The sequence below is a fragment of the Leptosomus discolor genome, chromosome 12, assembly GCF_034619465.1.
Source record: "Leptosomus discolor isolate bLepDis1 chromosome 12, bLepDis1.hap2, whole genome shotgun sequence".
Lineage (NCBI taxonomy): Eukaryota > Metazoa > Chordata > Aves > Leptosomiformes > Leptosomidae > Leptosomus > Leptosomus discolor.
In genome coordinates, this window is record NC_141402.1 from 22,768,955 (window position 1) to 22,787,090 (window position 18,136).

Sequence of the window (18,136 nt, forward strand, 5' to 3'; positions counted from 1 at the left end):
GCCATGATGCTGAATTTAAAGCAATCACTTAGACGTAAAATACAACTGTAACAGGCAGAAAATGTTCACCTCACTCTACAATGTTCCAGTAATTTAACCTTTGAAGGACAAGGAAGAGATAAATCACCATTGTTCCACCAAGTGAAAATCCAATGACCTATTTTCTGATGATACAAGGTAAGCACCAGACTGCAGTACTGTAATTCTTAAAGTTACCTTTTCAGGGAAACGGTCAGTATTTCTCCGCCCTCACTGAAGAGGGTATTTCAAGCAAGAGTTCATGCAGACAGCTGCAGTGCACAACCATCTGCATCAACAACTCAGCAGCCTTTTGCCACCTTACCCACTGTTTTCTATCACCTAAAACTGTTAGCTGTCCCGCCCTTTTCACCAGCAGGGCGGGACTGCAACATTTCCTGACTGCAACAGATCCAAGATGTTCACAAAACGTACCTCCTCAGGGGACACCACGTGGGTGACTCTGACAGGAAAGGGATCTCCTGGACCAGGTAGCGGTGGCAACAGGTACGAAGGCAAACCAGGAATGTCTTCTTCGAGTAGCTCCTAGACCACGAGAGGTTTTGGTCAGGCATCATGTTTAGTAACAAAATGGAAACTAGCTTTGGTATGATTCCTGGCACAAAGGAGTTATCTGAGAATGTAACCAGCATGTCTTTGACGAAAAAGATATTAATCAACATTTCCAACAAAAACTTAAGCTAAAAGATAACAGAAGAGAACTAGTTAATTAACACTTTTAAAATAGAAAGCATCTATCTTTGAAATGGTCCTAACACACTGACTTGCTAACTTGGCTGCTGTTAATTCAAAAGTGCACTGAATATGGCATTCCCTTTAAAGAGAGAAAATATTTAGAAAGAAAAACAAAGATAACAGCAATTTACCTGCACGGATTAACCCGAATGCCGTGCCCAAGGCTACTGCAGTTTGCCAGAGCAAGCTATCCCTTACGAGAAAGGCAAAGGATAATTTGACTCCTTAGCCGCCAGCATCATCCCACGTTCAAAACAGATCACAGACTTTGCAGGGTACAGATACCCATTGTCTGGGCAGCACAGCACGCTCCGGTCTGTCGTCTTCTAGACCCTCATATTGTACAGGTTCAGCTCTACGTGCCGTGCGCTCACTTGGCTCAGGACAAAATCAACCTTGGCACATTCCATTATGCCTTTAAAGTAAGGATGGATAGCACATAGCTCAGCTGGACCATAGCTCCGGGGTACAGCTCCTGTCCTCTCTCGTACTTTAATGTCATACGTAACAAAAGGCACAATTTCTCTGAAATAATTTTATTTTTCACACATCTACTTGAACAGTTTTCATTCTGCCCAAAACAAAAAGTGGAAGCAATCAGATACCGATAACTGCAAAATAAAACAGCTTAAAAAACCCAACAAACCCATCTTGATAAATACCGGTAAAGAAAGGACATCTAACTAGATCACAGACACACACAAAGTGCCAGATTTCTGCCAAACCACCAGGAATATTGTGACGGGCCACCTGACTGCACCTGGCTCTGAAGATTCCTCTGAAATTCCTGCTTGTTCCCAACAGAGCACTGCACATCGCCCAGCCGGGCACCTTGGTCACCTCTCGTGCGCGTCTTTGAAAGAAAAACTGCCCTCGCAGCTCTGCTGTTGTGTTACCAGCCCTTCCTCGCTGCCAGCAGGGTGCTTACTGCCAGATCTGCCACACCGGGGCGTGGACAGCCCAGTTGCAAACACTGACCCTAAAAAGGTGTCCTGCCAAGACCTCTCAAGGAGCTACCCGTTTCAAACGGCTGTCCCTCTGCCTTTCCGCCTTTGTGCCTGTTCTTGAAACACCTGAAAAGGCCTCACATTCCTTAATGCATCTTTGAAGCCACAGCCAAACCCCTGAATGTTTAATAGATAATTCACACATCACCTAACACTGCACACTTAATAAGGCAACACAGGAGCGCTTTTCAGCACGAGGAATTCAATCCAAAGAAAGCAAAGGGCAGGCTGCAGGGCAGCGTGTCACCTCGTACCTCCTTCACCACACGCAAAGCTTTGGCCTTGAGCAGCCTACATGAGCCCAGCCAGTAGGCTGAGGCATTAAAGACGTCTTTAGGGTGAGGAAGATCGAAGTGACAGTCCGGCAAGTCTCAGATTCTGTACTTCCCCGACACGGACAGGGTACCGTAGACTTCCCTCTCCTGTTGACAAAAGGAAAGCAGAAAGGGCTTTCTACCCAGGTGTTTGCAGAACGCCTTTCCACTGGACTTGTTGCGAACATCAGCCACAGAACAGGTCTTCTTGGTGTCACAGATGGCGGGACCCACGACCCACACAGCTGGCCTTCAGCATACGGCCACAGTCATGTGACAGCCCCGTCCTTCATCCAGGCCTGGCCTGATAAATTTCTAACAAGGAAACAACAGCTCAGGGGATCGGGCAGGTCTTTCAGTCGTACAGATCACCGGTTCCAGAGGGAATTAACTGCCTGTGTAAAAGTGGGGAACAGGGACAGGAGGAATAAGCCTTCCTGCAAGCCGCAGGGCCCAACCACCTCGCAGTCCCAGGGCTGGGATCTGCAACGCTGCCGGCAGTGCTGCAACACCAACTGCAGCATCTGCTCTCCTACCGTGGAAGCCCACGTGGAATCAGAGGAGAAGGAACCGGCCCTTCGCACGCTGCTGCTTCTGCCTAAAGGGTTCTCCCTCTGCCTGAGGAGACGCTGGTCCCTCCTAGAACGGCTGGTGGCTGAACAGCTCCTGGTGAGGCTGGAAGCGCTCAGACGACTACAAGTCAGTCCCATCACAAACGGCTGTGCGTCAAGTCTGTTCAGCACGGCCTTGGCTGTCATTCAGAAGGCAGGGGCTCACTGAATGAACGTGCCCAGGGTGTCAACAGCAGTTTGAAGCGCAGCTCTCCTCCGACCCGAGCTGACGGACTGTTCCAAAAGCCAGCATTGCCATTTCCAGGGGCAGATTACAAGGGACCAGGCTGGCCAAGGGCTCGCTCAGATCATGAGCTTAAAACCTGCAGACCTCAAGTACCTCCCTACGGAGGGGCTGACAGGCAGCGCGGTTAAATACAAAAACAGGCCGTAGGAGGAACTGGGGACTTATTTTGGCTCAGACGCTTGGAAAGGGTTTGTCGTCAACTGCTGTAGAAAAAGTAATTCTAGAAATGACGGTTAGTTAAACCTCAGCTCAGAACAAAGAGATTAAAAACTCGTCTGTCAAATGAAGCAAGGTCACAGTCCCCCAGGCCTGAATCTAGGAGCACAAGGCAGCACCTGCACCTACGCGTATGCACACGAAGACACGTTCACGTGCACACGTTCACCCAGAACGAGACTCGCTGCCGTGAGCTCACCACGCCTGGGGTTCTGGGGTGCTCTCCAACACCCTACTGCCTGCCAGGGAATCTCCTGGCTAATGACTAAGCTGGGATGGTGCTACGGTAACAAAGACCAGCTCCTGAACTCGCCTGTCAGCTCAGCAGAAGCGCATCTCGCAGACAGGAACACACTCTGAAGCAAGACACCGGTGTAGCGGGCTCTGCATAAGCAGCTCATTACCACTGTTAACAGCACGACAACACTCCCAGAACAGACCACAGTCCTTACCAGGTTACCTACCCGAAAACACGCATGTGAAGCAAGGAAGTAAAGTTACTATAAAATAATAACATGGGTAATGGCTGTACTTTACATAGTAACGGTATCCTTCAGCCAACGCAGCGTAGCAGCTGGCTTGTGAGGATGGAGGGCTGCTGAGCCTCTCTGCAGCTAAACCCAGAGCTGATCACGGCTGAACATTCTCAGAGCTGCAGGCTTCCCCCTTCTGCTGTTCCCGAGGCTCGGCTCCCGGAACCAGCTCGAGCTCTGGACGCCTTGCTCCTTTTCTGGTCCACAAATGAACACCTCCAACACTCATTTTCTTACACATTCTTCTGAACCGCTTATTTCTGGATCGGGTCTGCTTAACGCTACATGCCTTGCGGAGAGCATTCCTGGCTTTCCGAACGCTCCTTGCTTACAACCGCCTTACGCAGCTTGGTGGCTGTTTTCCAAATTTCATTTTTGTTCTAAGGGTACAATCCCATTTCAAGACAGTTTGCAGAAAGTCGCGTGTCACGTGCTGACTTTACCAAAACGCAACAAGAGACTGATTCACCATTGGGGTTTCACCGTTACTCAGTTCTAACGCACGCTGAGAGATTCTTCTAACTGCATCACTGCCATGCACGCCACGATTACATCAGCAGTGACAGCAGCGTCCTCTGAAGGGGAAAACGATCCTCTGAAGCAGAGACGAGCAACTGAGCAGTCTTTTTAATGTCAGAGGGACAGCAGCAAGAAACACACCTACACACACAAAAAAGCTCACCAGCTTTGTTATGTCCTGACCCTCTTCAGCAACACAGAACTTCTGACGTGCCATGAAGGAAGAAAGCGACGTTCCACCAAAACACAGGCTGACGGACAATTTGCCCCACGGGTTATCTGGTAATTCCTACTTAGACAGGACAAAGTAAGATTAGAACAGGCACAGTGTGACTGAGGTTTTAGAAACAGCGACCCGGAAGTTCCAACCTGTCAGTCCTACGTGCGCCCCACTCATTCGCCAACAGGACGAACCCCCCAAGGGCGGTCGTTAACGTCAGGTAACGACACAAATGGGAACGTGCCCGTCCCTGGAACGGCAGCCCCGACCACTCGGTCCAACACCGAAACACCATCCCACGTTCGCTCACTCAGCGATAAACCCTTCTCTTCCACAATATACCATTAGAAATTAAATTATCTGAAATTGCAGGTTTTCAGACAATACAGATTATCTGTTTCCCTGTAGTGTCATACATTAATTTAAGCATGTCCATACTCGATTACGCCCAATTTTAATAACTTAAAATTGAATTTACAAGAATTTATGCTGTGGTAGGTAGGTTGCTTGTCAGAACGACAACACAGAATACAAACAGCACCATAAAGCATTTTTGACCTCTAAAGGACGCATTTCGGGCCTGAAAATTATAACAAAGGTAAAGTCACGGGAGAAAACTTTAGTTTGGGATTTTGATCTTTCTACGCAACACATTTACTGCTGTACTCCTTCACCTATTATTCCTGATGCAAGTTAAAAGGAAATTAAAGCAAGATAACAGAAAGTAAGCCTCATTCCACACCCGTGAATACATTAAGCTACCTGAACATGGATTTCAACCTCCTCATGTGTAAGTAGTTCTTGAAGGCAATCCACTGCACCTTGCTGCCAAAAACTGCCGATCTGTTGGGTGAAAGCAAGAAAATCGCCACACGTTAAGACGCTGACACTAAGCCCCACACCATCCTCAACACAGGGGCATGAAAATAGGTGACTACCATTGAAAAACTTGGTTGAAAACACCCATCACTGGTTTGATTTGTCTACAACAGTTTAAACGTTACCTGCTCTTTGGGACACTAAAACTTTCCGTGTGACAAAGCCCACCAGCCAGTTCAGACGTTGAAGTGGCTTAGAAAGAGACGCTGCTTGCCAAGGCTGACCTTTACCCCAGGCATAACAAGGTCTGTGCGCACAATCACCCAAAGCAGAACCCAAAGACACAGAATTACACTCGGAGATAACAGACAACAGGAAACACAGGACACTTTAAAGACTTCTGTGTTTCCCTGCAATATCTGTCTGCGTCCCAACCCGCAGGCCGATAAGCCTGTCTGTCTGAATCTATCCGTTGAACTGCTCCCAGCAATAAAAAGGTTTTCTTTAAGAACAAGTTCAAAAGTGACCCAGTCGTTTCAGTAATTCACCTTTACTAAATGCACCATTCAAATGGGACTAAGGTGTGATGACACCCGAGAACGTTGTTTACATACCAATTACCGACTAACAAAACCCCTAAACCACTCACTCCCATGAGCTGAGCAGCGGTAACAGAGGGTTTCCCTCACAGCTACCTGCAGAATGACAGAAACTTTTGCAGGACTTGAAGACTGACAATTTTCTGGCTATTCTGCATTAAGAAATCCAGGCCCCCCTTCTTCTCGCTGCTACTGCAAAACAAACTACCACTCCTGAGTATCATCCTGCCAACTACCGCAGCGTCCCCTCTCACAAAGATTTAATTCCAAGGACAGCTGCTTCTGAAGCACGGTCACTTCATAAAGCAATCCGGCGGCTCCTGGTAAAAGCCTGCCTTGCTGAAACCATCCTCCAGCTGTTCTCCCCATCCTCGCAGGCAAGAAAACACGCCAGCAACTAGCCTCAACCTTGGTGGGACTCAACAGCGTACCAGTTTGAGTAACTACCAGCTAAAACCTCTTCCAAGTCACCGTTGCTCACCGGTACTGTCTTGTGGAGCTCACAGGGTATGCAAAACGCAGGAACACCAGCATACAGCGCGGCTGGATACAGAAGACACGGAATAACCCTCTCCATGTAACCATGGTCTATGTACTGTACCTATAGGAAAAGAAAAGCTTTCCTGAAATAATTCAGTCAAAGTTTACTCAGAGAACGCGTTCATTGACAGCATTCACTTCTCTGGGGGAAAAAATAACGGTCTGCTGAGAGCAGGTGATGTGATGAGGTGGAAATGAAGGAAAGGATTAAAAAACCGCTATGGCAGGTCAGAAGTTCACTTTCCAAACTTGTCTTGCAAGAGACCCCACGTGTTGTGCAATAACCCACAGCAGTTTAGAAGTGAAAGACATAAAGAATGCGTGAACCAGGCTGGAGTCAGACTTGCAAATCTACGTTGAAAGAGGGCAAGCAGACTCAGGAGTTTAGGTAGGATTAACTGCTCATTCGAAAAAGGAGCTCTGTACCTGTGCAGCAGAAAGCATTCAAAACACACAGCCAGCCCCGACTCTCTGGGGGGGGGGAAGCTAAACCCAAGTATTTTCAAAGCGTTCCACACATGGTAACAACAACAGCAAAAGAAGAAAAAACCTGCAAGGGATTACTTACAGGGGATCAAGGGGAGCTTTTTACTTAAGAACATTTATCATCACCAGGAAAACTAAGGGAAAGATTGTGACAACTGAGATAGGTACGTAGAATTCATCTTTAACAGAAACGTTAACATCCGGACAGTTACCACACTTTTAAGCAGAATGAGCATCTGGAAAGTCAGGTCAGCTGAATGAAAAAAAAGGTGTGATCATAAACTGACGGTAGACGACTGGATTATTTGCCTTTTTTTTTTTTTTTTTTTTTAACATACACGTGCGCCTGTTCATACGCACATGCCCCCTCCCCCCATATAATCAAACTTACCTGGAGACAGGCACTGCTGAGTCCTACAACTCTACCTCGATACCACATGGCATCTGGTCCTCTTACAACACAAGCTTCTCCCTTTGCCCAGCAGTAGGGTTGCAGAAGACCAAGGCACTGGAAGTTACTTTGTATGTCAGTCATCAATTGGTTTAGTGCCGTTTCTGGGGGTGGGGGGAGGAATAAAAAAAAATCAATTCAAAACAGTCTATAACATAGTAGTGCAAATGATTTCAGTCACCAAACCCCAGCAGATTCAGGTGAAGACCTGTATAAACAGAAACCACACGTGCTGCTCCAAAGAATATTTTCCAACACTGATACAATCTGTATGTTCGACATCCAGCATATGCAAACATGCTACTGCTCAAAACAAAAAGCAAACTGCATTTCCAATTGGGAAGCCATTAGTATTTCTGGACTCTCATCTCAGAGAAGGAGGGTCTGTAAATTTTGCAATCGACACCTTGACAGCACTAGTACAAGAGCCTCTCCATGAGCAATGCAACAGATTGCCAGAGACAGCAGCAGGACACCATGAACCACCACCAAACACACGTCCGGACGACCCTCTGGAAACCGGGAAACTGGGTAGTGAGCTCACGCGGAAAGGGGAAAGTCCAGCAGTAGCTGAGAACCAGGCTAACTCCCAAGCATCTTTAGGCCTGCACCTTCCTCAACAGCGGCAAAAGGTACCACCAGCTCCGTGTTCCAAAGCCAAGCACTCGCTGCTGCACCCCAGACTGCCCAGAGAAGAGGTGAGTAACCCGCCTGTCGAAGCGCTCGGGCCTCCTGGATTTCTGGGGCGGACGGAAGGAGGGGAGAGCCCGTTGGGGTGGGTGTCAGGGCACGGCAACTCCTCCGGGGATCAGGGTTTCCTCTGCCAGGGAGCTGCCGGAGCTCTCCCCACCGCTGCAGCGCAGGGGGTGCACGGGCATGCACCCCTCGCCCCCCCTGCCAAAGGCCTCATCGCCTCCCAACAGCAATCCTCCCCAGCAGGAACCTTCCAGAGCCGGGCTCTGGCACAGGACGCGCACACCAGCACACAGAGCTGCCATGTTCCGGTGCACCCAAGCCAGCAGATTCACAGGCACAAACGTATTTTCTTCTCTGGAACCTTACCGGAGGATTTGGGTATTATATAAATAGTTCCATCGCATCCAACGCAACTCACTACAGCTTGAAAAGTCTTCGCTTCAGGTATAAAGGGGGTTTATAGATTTCACCCATTCCTGAACGACGCTGTGACACACGTGTTTTACACGACTGTTCTTCACTCTCTGAAACAGCGATGTGGTCCTCCAGAGCAGCGCTGGTTTTCACACGTGCCGTTTCTGAACCGCAGCCGTCCAGTCGTGTGTTCCCTTGCTCTAAATGTACTTTAAGATGTTCCTTGGAGACTGAGCGAGCCACACCAGCTTTATGAGTTCTAGCAGATTCAATCAAAGCATATCAACACATTAACTGGCAAAGAACTTGAAAAGTGCAAAAGAACAAAATAACAGAAGTCAAAACCCAAACACACCAAGATGGCAAATGCTTGTTAAAATACTGCCCAACATCTCATCTACCAGCTGAGAGAACTGAAACGTGCACTGGGTACAACTACGAACGTTATAATCCAAGTAGTTCACTGCAGATGGAGTTCAGCTGCCACATGTGCTGTAGAGGACAGTGCAAACTTCTGGTTTACTCATTAGCTTATCACGATGCGAATATGAGAGTCAGAAAGAACATAAAAAGGAAAGTATCCAAACCTCCTGTTTTGAAAAGCCAAACCCTTTTTAACAAGCTGCTCTGCAATATCAATCAATTCTCCTGTTTCATCTTTGCAAAGAATTTTCACAGGCAATGCACCAGCCACATCCCTTTCCTGGAGAAAATGAGAGAGATCGACAACATATTACACTGTGCAGCTCCGCTAACTACTGGCGTTTTCCATTGTACTGGTACTGGCCGCCAGTCAGACGTCGTTGAACAACTGGTGCCCACATCAGAAGACAAAAACCATTTGATCTGTGTCACAGTTCCCATCGTTTTACCACCTGTTCTAAACAGGTCATTTAAAAAAAAAAAAACAAATCACAGCACAAACCCTTGCTTAGTCCCTCAGCTCTGTCACTTGCATGAGCTGCCAAACACCAGTTTTCCTCCAGCAGGAGCTTTAAGCCCACTTGTAACCACCTGTGCTCACCAGTGCTGTCACTTCCAGACACACTGTAAAGCCTCGCTGGCAGCTGCCAACGGACACTGAATCCATCAACCCCCACAATAATTCCGTTTTGTTTTACCGGTGCAAGCACTCAGTGACTAACGATGCTCGTACAGCATCGGACTCGTTCTTTCCATTTCCGAGCAAACTTGAAAGCTAATAGAGTGGCTGCTGAGACTGTTCTCCTCAAGAACGTGAGCATCTTGCTCACCTGTCCATAAAAGCTGTCAGCATCCAGTGATCCCAAAGATGTAAATATTATTCTTCAGTAACTAAATGTAGCTCAGACTCTGTTCTTTCCGCCCCGGGGGCCAAACTGCTCTAACGCACCAGGGAATAACGAGAGTAAAGCAGAAAACAGAAAAAGCCCCTTTCTCCCCACAGCAAACACCACCTTTCTCCCCACAGCAAACACCACCTTTCTCCCCACAGCAAACACCACCTTTCTCCCCACAGCAAACACCACCTTTCTCCCCACAGCAAACACCACCATCTAAGCAAACTCCATTCAGGACTTTTTGAAGAGTAACAACATTCAGAAAAAAGAAATAAAAAACTAAGAGACAACCTGACAGAAAGTTTACAAATCCTGCTGGGTTTGGTTACAAACCTGTAGGATCACTTTGACTCGTGCCCCAGCTAGGTAAGAGGATAAACACTCGCATGCTGTTGCTGTCCACTGCGGGCTTCCACCTGCTGGTCTGACACAGAACAATTACGATCCCTTTAGTACAAGAGAAGTTGGCATCTCCTGAGCTTAACCACAAACCCTGCCCTTTACTCGGCTTTTGAATGTTTTTTGAAACTGCCTGAACTGTCAGGGGGAAAAAAGACAGTTTCCATTACAGTCAACAGGAAAAAGAAATGGTTATTCATCTCTGGATCTACACGACAGGAAGAATTCAAAAATCTAACCCCAAAACTTCAAAATGAGGAGCATCAGGAGGTCCAGAAGGATGACGCCTGTCTGAACAGAACAAAGGAAAATCCATATGTCATCTGCAAATTGGCTTTTTATATTCATTCAGAGAACAGGTTTTACAAACATGATTATTTTTTCTTCACAGCACAGACGGCACATAAACAAAGGCACGGGACGATACCCCGGTTCTCTGACCTCCTGCATGTTTTCACGAGACCACATTCATCTCAAACTCTGAGACAAGGAAAAAAAGCACTCAGTGCAGTCAGAAAAACCTCTACCATCTGCCCACTATTTTAGAATTCATCCTATAAGTATGCTTTCTTGCTTTCTATAGCCCCGTTTCTGCTTTACTGGTAAGTAGCTCAACCCTTCGGAAAAAAAAACCCTTTTAATAGAGCAAATCACAGCTGCCATCCCGTTTCTTCTTTATTCAAAAAGCAAAGCCCATCCAAATCCCAAATAATCAGTGCTAACACAGAAAAATACTAAGTTATGGCATTATTAGGTGTCTAAGACTGCTACTCCGTATAAGGAAAGGCTACCTCATATCTGCCAAGGAACATTCTGTTGCCAATGGCCTAATGATCTTCAGATTTTCCTCGAGTCTTCTTAGACAGCTGATATCCACTGTTTTTTCAGCTCCAAAATCATAAAGCATTACCTGTTACAGATAAGAAACACAACAGAACAGAACAAAACCCCCCTCTCACTCTTTGCTGTAAGGAACAGAATTCAAAGCATGCCTGAAGAGGTGAACAAAATTCAAACAAACAGTACCAGGATTCACTGAGTGGCCTTTGTGCTGAAGTACTTCCTCACACAACACCGGTGACCACCGCAGCGGGCCGAGAGGACAAAACACACACAAACATGCTCAAAGGGGGTCCAACAACTTTACAGGGCCTGTGACTTGAGTAAGAAAAGTTCTTCTCCTGTGCTCCAGTTACGCGGGTGCATTTCAGTTTGTAAACCCAGGAACGGCGGAACAGCTCCTCTCCACCCCCCGCTTTTCACTCCGAGGTGGTTAAAGAGCTGCTCGAGGGCTCTTTGCCTCAGAAAGCAGGCGACACAAACCACAAGTAGAGAAGGTCGCACCGCTGCTCCCAACTACCACCACCCACGGGCATCAGCTGATGAGGGTGGAGAGAACCCATGGCAATCCAGCCCTGGATTATCTGCAGGATTAAAAAGCCACTCTGACTTTTGAGGCAAGTGGTTATCTATTCACAAAATGCCTCTTCTGGTGCTCCTCCCTCTTTTCAAATGAGCGCAACAACACGCCTGTTTAAAGCCGCCCTGTGGGAGAAGCTCCCGGGGAAAAGGTTACCCCTGCTCGGCCCAGGGCGTCACCGCCCGTTTAGGGCCCAAGCAACAGCAGGACGGCATGGGCGCTGGGGTGCTGCTCTCCCTTCAGTTGGCTCCCTCGTTTACTTTGGATGAAGCGTGAACTACTGGGACCCTCAGGCTCACGCAGCTGGAATCTAAGCTAAACCATTAGGCTGCAGCTTGGGAATCTGCCATGGTGCAAAGCATCGCGTAAACACCCGCACAGTCAACCTCCTGAGCCCTCCGCCACGGCCGGGCCCCTGCTACAGGCACCTGCGCTTTGATCAGACAGAAAGCTTGTCTGCAGCAACGCACAACAGAACCCGACCTCTCGACAAAAGCAGGAGGCTGGATGAGACTGTATTAACACAGAAGTAAGCAGCAGAGATTTGACATTATTTCAATCAGCGCACGCTTACAACCTTTAGAAATCAAAGCACGAACCCTCCCCCGGCAAGAGGCTTACCTCTGCACAGCTGTCAGGCACAGTCCTGCTTACTCGACCTCTCTGCCACTGTTTCACCTCACAGCTGTAAACAGCACAGTGCGTGCCACGTTCCCACTTCACGGGCTGGGGCTGGGATTCTCTGTAGGTGGTGGCCATCTTCTCCTGCAAACTAACATTCAAGGAAACCACGTTTCTAGTGGCCCAGTTTTGTCCGGCGAATGAAGGGGTATTTAGCCCACCACTGCCCAACTAGCACACAGGACAGTCTCAGTGACCGTTTAACAGACACACAGTATTGTTGTTTTTCTTCATGACACGTTAGAAATACCTGAAGTGGAGCTCCCAAACACATGCCGTACCTAAACACCTGCCAAAGGCAGGCGGATGGATACACCATGTCTAGAAATGGCCTTCAGACTTTCCTAACAGCCTATTAGAAGCACCTGGAAAGAACGAACTTGACTGAAGCTCTACAATGCAAGATACCGGGATTCTTTAGCAAGATTTCTAACACGGGAACGTGGAGGAGAAAAGAAAGAGCAGAAAGATTTAATCTCTTTCTGGACAGTGTGGCATTTATCAGGCCCCAACATTTACTACACTAGAACTGACCAGAAATAGGAGTTCGACATGTGCTTAATTTGGAATCCCAAATATTTAATAAAACACAACATAGTGCCAATCTGCCTTCTGGCCCTAGACTTTCCCCAACAAAGCCAGGGGAGCCCACAGCACCAGAGTTTGCTCTAACTACACTTCACCAGTTTGTCCTAAGAATGCTTTGAGAAAATTCATTTGGATTTCAGTACCTTTTCAGTGTCCTTTCTGATGACAGCCACTGTAGAAAGATTTTACTGGGAGATACAACATGACTAATTCTCGCTTGTAGCTCCTGCTTAGAAAGGGATTTGAAATCTCCTCCGTCCACGGACTCCACATCTCTAGGATTTAAAGCTTCCGAGGCTTCAGGAATTTCTAGAGGAACATCCCATATTTCATTGGGCCTTACACCAGTACTTTCAGGGCACCTGTAAAGAGCATAAAGTCATTGGAACGGGAAGTTTAAAGCCATTTGAGACAACACAAAAAAGAGCTCAATCAACAGTTCAACATGACGGGAATCACTCAACGCGGAGAAGAGCGAAGAACAAGTAACTTAGAAAAGCAGACAAAAAAAGGCAAAATCATTTCTAAGTGCTGAAACACTTGGGAGAGTACCTTGCTTTTATTCCCCTTCAGAAGGCATCCTTGCACGTTCTGCTGAGAGATGGCAGCACTACACAGTCCAGGCTGCCAGCAGAAAAGCAAGCCTGACACAAACGGGCTGCTGAACATTCACATTTGCGTCTGGCTTAAAAGACATCAAATGACCGACATCAAGCTTCTGGGAGATCAGTGTTGTCTCCGAGTGAAAGCTGCAACATTCTGCTTCTAAGATGTGTAAGTATTCCTTCCAGACGTGAAGATGACGAACGTCAGCCAAACATTTACCTTTCTAGCGGTCCCTGAGCATACAAACGCACCGCAACCGGTGCCAGCACTGTCCTCAGCAGAGTCCCGAGTGAAGTCTGGTCATGCAACACCTTGACGAAAACTTGTTTAAATGGCCTGAACCGGATAGAATAAAGCACAGCAGCAACCCAGAGGTGGCTGGTAGGTACTTTGAGCCACAGCCCGGCTCAAGACAAGCCTGTGTGAGCTGCGCCAGCTAGAGCCGTAAGAGACTGCAGCTCCAACAAAAAGCTGTGAACACAAAAGAACTGGCTTCTGGTAACCACCGCTGACCAAAGGAGACGGCAAGCGTGAGTTTAACTGTGGGCACTGCTGGGCCGCCAGGAAGAAGCTCTGTTCTCGGAGATCTACCACCCGTCTATGCCTTCCTTCACGGGAAGGAAACAAACTGCTCTGGCAGAGAGAAATTCCCTGAAGCTTTGACTCACCCGCTGCCCACTGCCCCACAGTTATTTCTGCAAACCTGCCTGGGGCAGGCGTTTGGAAACCAACGGGTAAAACAGCCGCCTTGTAGAACCAGGGAAGAAAGGAACACCAAAGCTCACAAGCAACGCTTGCCGTGTGTCCAACCAGCCTGAACTGGGAAACGGACAGAGGCAACGTGCCACAGAGAGCTCTCCCAAGTGAAGCACACGTTACGAGTCCTCCAACACCCTCTCTAGTAACTCCAGTACAGCAGTATCACTGCACACCCATCAGCAAAAACCATCTGTTTGGAATGAACTTCAGGCTCCAAGGTTGCTCCCCGGAATTCTGCATGGACTACTTCCTATCCCAACGCAAGAGCGAGGTGACTCAGGTTTGCTGGCCAGCAAGCCAGCTTCAGCGGAGCTGTGCTCTCCCGCTTAGAGTCTCTTCTACCAGTTCAGGGCTGGCCTGGGCATCCCCCAACAACAACCTTAAACACGGAAGAGTAATCCTAACGGGAGCCGGTGGCACCTCTCCTTTCCTGAAGGGCAGAAACGCCAGGGAGAGAGAGGAGGGAACAGAACAGAGGGAACAGAGGGAGAAGAAACCAAGGTCAGGAGAGCAGAGGGTATTGGGGGGGCAGAGGCACGCTCCTGAAGGGACCGAGGCCTGCGGAGGGCCTGTGCTGAAGCACGGGAAGCAAAGAGCACGGAGGAAGGAGCAGCGGGGAGAAACGGCTGGTCCTGGCCCCAGCCCCTGCCCTGCCCATGGCCTCACCGAAGGGACTGAGGGGAGCCGGGGCATCAGGGGAGGAGAGGGGCTTGGAGCAAACTTGCGCTGGGAAAGGGAGAGGGGGCTGCTGTAACTGTTTGGGTACAATGCTTGCACCAGTCTTTAAGGATTTATGCTAATTAGCAATAAACTAAGGTAAATTGAGTCTGTTTTGCCCACAACAGTAGTCGGTAAGCAACTTCCCTGTCTTCTGTCAAGTTGACCCATGAGATTTCTTGCTCCTCTTTCTTCTGTTTTCTCCCCAGTCCAACCAAGGAGGGGGCAGTGAGCGAGTGACCACAAAAATCCACATTAGGCAAGCCACCAACTTTAGACACTTACAGTAAAGTCACACGGCTGCTTGTTTGCAGCTGCCACACAATAAAACACCCCAGTGACAGTGACAAAACAACTCTGCTGTTCAGGTTTCAATAAAGCTCCTTCACTTGACAAAAACCTGACTGAAAAGCGTGACCGGTAAAGAAAAGTCTTCCTAGGACTTAGTCGTATTTCTGAGCTGAGAGACGAAAATCCACTTACTTGCTTCCTCCTGAAAAAAGCAAATTCAGAAATTCCCTTTCGGAATCAAAATTTTCTACACAGCAATCTTCTTATTCTCATCCCTATTCAAGAGTTATTCACGAGAGAGTAATGACTGTTTTTCACAAACACAGCCCACGGATTAGCCTTCCAAAAAGCCAACAAACTAAATGCAGCCCTGTCATCTCCTTATCAGCCCCATCTCCCCCAGCAGGCTTCCCAACCCTTCTGTCTGTGGCTGTCACAGCTGGTTACCTCAGTACTTCTTCTCCAACAACAGACCTTCCACAGAGACGACTCACCTCAGCTGCAGGTCCAACACACAAAAGGGGTATTTCTTTCCTTACTACAAGGGAAGGGGAACCTTCACGATAACCAGTTTGGGAGGACTGGGCACTTAAGCACACTACAAGTACGATGCAGACATTTCATCTCCACCTTCTCCATCAACTACAATTCCAATACATGACGTTGGTCAAGATTCAGCTGGAGAACTCGATCACGCCAAACTGCAGAGTTACACTCTGTAACTCACATCAGCTGAGGAATGTGACTTGTCATGAATTTATCACAAATGTGGTAAGTTACAGTCACTGGAGGCAACATATTAAAGCCAGAAACTTTACTACACAAATTCAGTATCTCCACATACTTTACGTTACGCACAGAGTACTTACCCCGTTATGTAGGACGCCAGGTCTTCTTTAACTAGCTGGCAGTTAATACTAAAGATTCTTCCAGGAGGAGCAGGGGAGTCCACGAGTTCAACAGACAAGATGTTCGCCTCTAAAATTTCTGTGAATGAATAATATAAACAGAACTACAGCCACCCAATGACAGTATAAAGACTACTGACGGCTTTGGAGGCAAATGGTACTATAAAAGACAGAATTCTGTAAAATGACATTTTGTTTATAAAGCAATTGATTCTGAACATCAACAAAATGCAGAGGCTTAGCTTTGCACGTATCTACAAAATTTAACTTCAAATACACCAATAATTACACCATGTTTTTGTACAAAATAACCAACTGCTACATGTCATTTCATTTATGAGATGGGCTCCAAACCACCATCCCCCAGGCGCTGAAAAATAACGAGCTACAGGTTAACAATAAATGGTGTTGAGAAAAATCCTACTAAGGCATAGATGTGTTAGCTGAAATTCTTCTTGCTTGTTTCTTCTTTTTGCGATGCTTTACAGCCGCAGCGATCCCACTCCCAGCTACCAGTAAAGTCAGAAGAGTCAAGGACAGCGAGCACTTCTGGAAACAGGCCCCTCTTAATAAACCAAGACACTTATGTCCCTCAAGGCTGGTGTGGTCCGTAAGAGGAGCCATAACCAGAGCTTTTGTCAGCAGTCATCATCTGTTAGGTCTCCTCCAGCTGGCTCATGGTGAGATACTCTCACTCCAGGCCACCTGTCACAAGTACGAGCACAAGCGCTTCCAAGAAACACTATCTAAAACACGAGAGTGCATGTTTCAACGTTTGAGTCAATTCAATCATACTGAAACAGAAACTCGATAACTTACCAAAAATTGAACACAGCAGGATTTTACCTTCAGTCATTTCTCCAAATCTTGCCTTGGCTTCTCTGTTCCACTCGTCTGCCCCTTTGCAGGGCTCAATGCCAGCCAGCCTGCACCTGATCGCCTACAGGAGGACTCAAGTTATCGATCTCCCATCACGCACCAAGGCCGTCTCACCACAGCCCCGTCACAGCCTCTGCTTTGCGCTCACGCAGAACAGCGAGACAGCGTGACCTCGGCTTCTGCTGCCACGTCACCGCCATTTGATTGGATCTGAATTAAACACACACACACTATACAGACACCTCCTCACCCCAAGGCAGCCTCAGATTTCATTTAAAACTGGATGAAACTGGATGATCCAAAACCAATTAAACGGGTTTTCAATGTGACAAGGAACTGGCTTAACATTTTATTTACTTCTGAACGTTAACAACCCTCGCCTTCCTCTTCCATCCACCCAGATTCTGTTTATTTTGAGTATTTAATCCAGGCGAGCTCTAATTTACCTTTTCTGGAAAGCTCAGAAACTCCTTTTTGACTCTGCGTATGTCTTTAAGAGTTAAGGTGGCAACATTGCCAAAGTCAACATACTTCACCAAAACTGCTTGATGACTTGGCAGCCCTTCAAGAAAAACAGCCCAAGTTATTAAAACAAAAAATGAGTATCTGATACAGGTTAAAGCACCCGAATTTCAGAGCAAACCCCACATTTACACCATACAACCACCAAATATCACAGCTTCAAGTGTCCTACAACCCAGTTCCAAAACTCTGTTCTTTGAGAGTCAGCTCTGTCACGTTCCTGCAACGACAGAGTTCGCAGTTTGGTCCCCTTCCATCTAACCACTTCATGAGACCCTGGCACATCAAGTATGTGCCCAGGAGACACGCGAGCACACAGGCACGCGGCGCTGCCCACACAGGCAGCACAGGAGCCAGCACAAGAACGGCCAGTCCCCTTCGGAATTGCCATGGGGAATAAGCGACCCACGCGAGCTAGGCTCAGAGGTTGGCTTAACAGACAAACCTGTAGTGCAAACTGTAGCAGTAAGAGAAAAATTATTTAAAATAATTAGATCATAGAATTTCAATAATATATAGAAAATGAAGTATACCGCTTCTCTCGATTTAAAGAAAAGTAAAAATGCATAACCCACTCCAGTAACAGCAAAAGGTCATAACA

The 18,136-nt window shown here is 47.5% G+C and overlaps 1 protein-coding gene across 1 annotated transcript in view; it reads right to left on the minus strand.

Moving 5' to 3' along the window:
• Positions 1-387: 387 nt before the first annotated feature.
• Positions 388-18,136, minus strand: part of LOC147414656 (RING finger protein 17-like) — a 28,407-nt gene continuing 10,658 nt past the window's right edge. Inside the window, 15 exon segments of the mRNA XM_086472021.1 lie at positions 388-564; positions 4,385-4,510; positions 5,204-5,284; positions 6,341-6,460; positions 7,277-7,440; positions 8,399-8,488; positions 8,491-8,705; positions 9,034-9,149; positions 10,099-10,189; positions 10,956-11,074; positions 12,206-12,356; positions 12,997-13,215; positions 16,096-16,213; positions 16,954-17,074; positions 17,460-17,575. Coding sequence (XP_086328147.1) covers positions 388-564; positions 4,385-4,510; positions 5,204-5,284; positions 6,341-6,460; positions 7,277-7,440; positions 8,399-8,488; positions 8,491-8,705; positions 9,034-9,149; positions 10,099-10,189; positions 10,956-11,074; positions 12,206-12,356; positions 12,997-13,215; positions 16,096-16,213; positions 16,954-17,074; positions 17,460-17,575 — 2,024 coding nt within the window.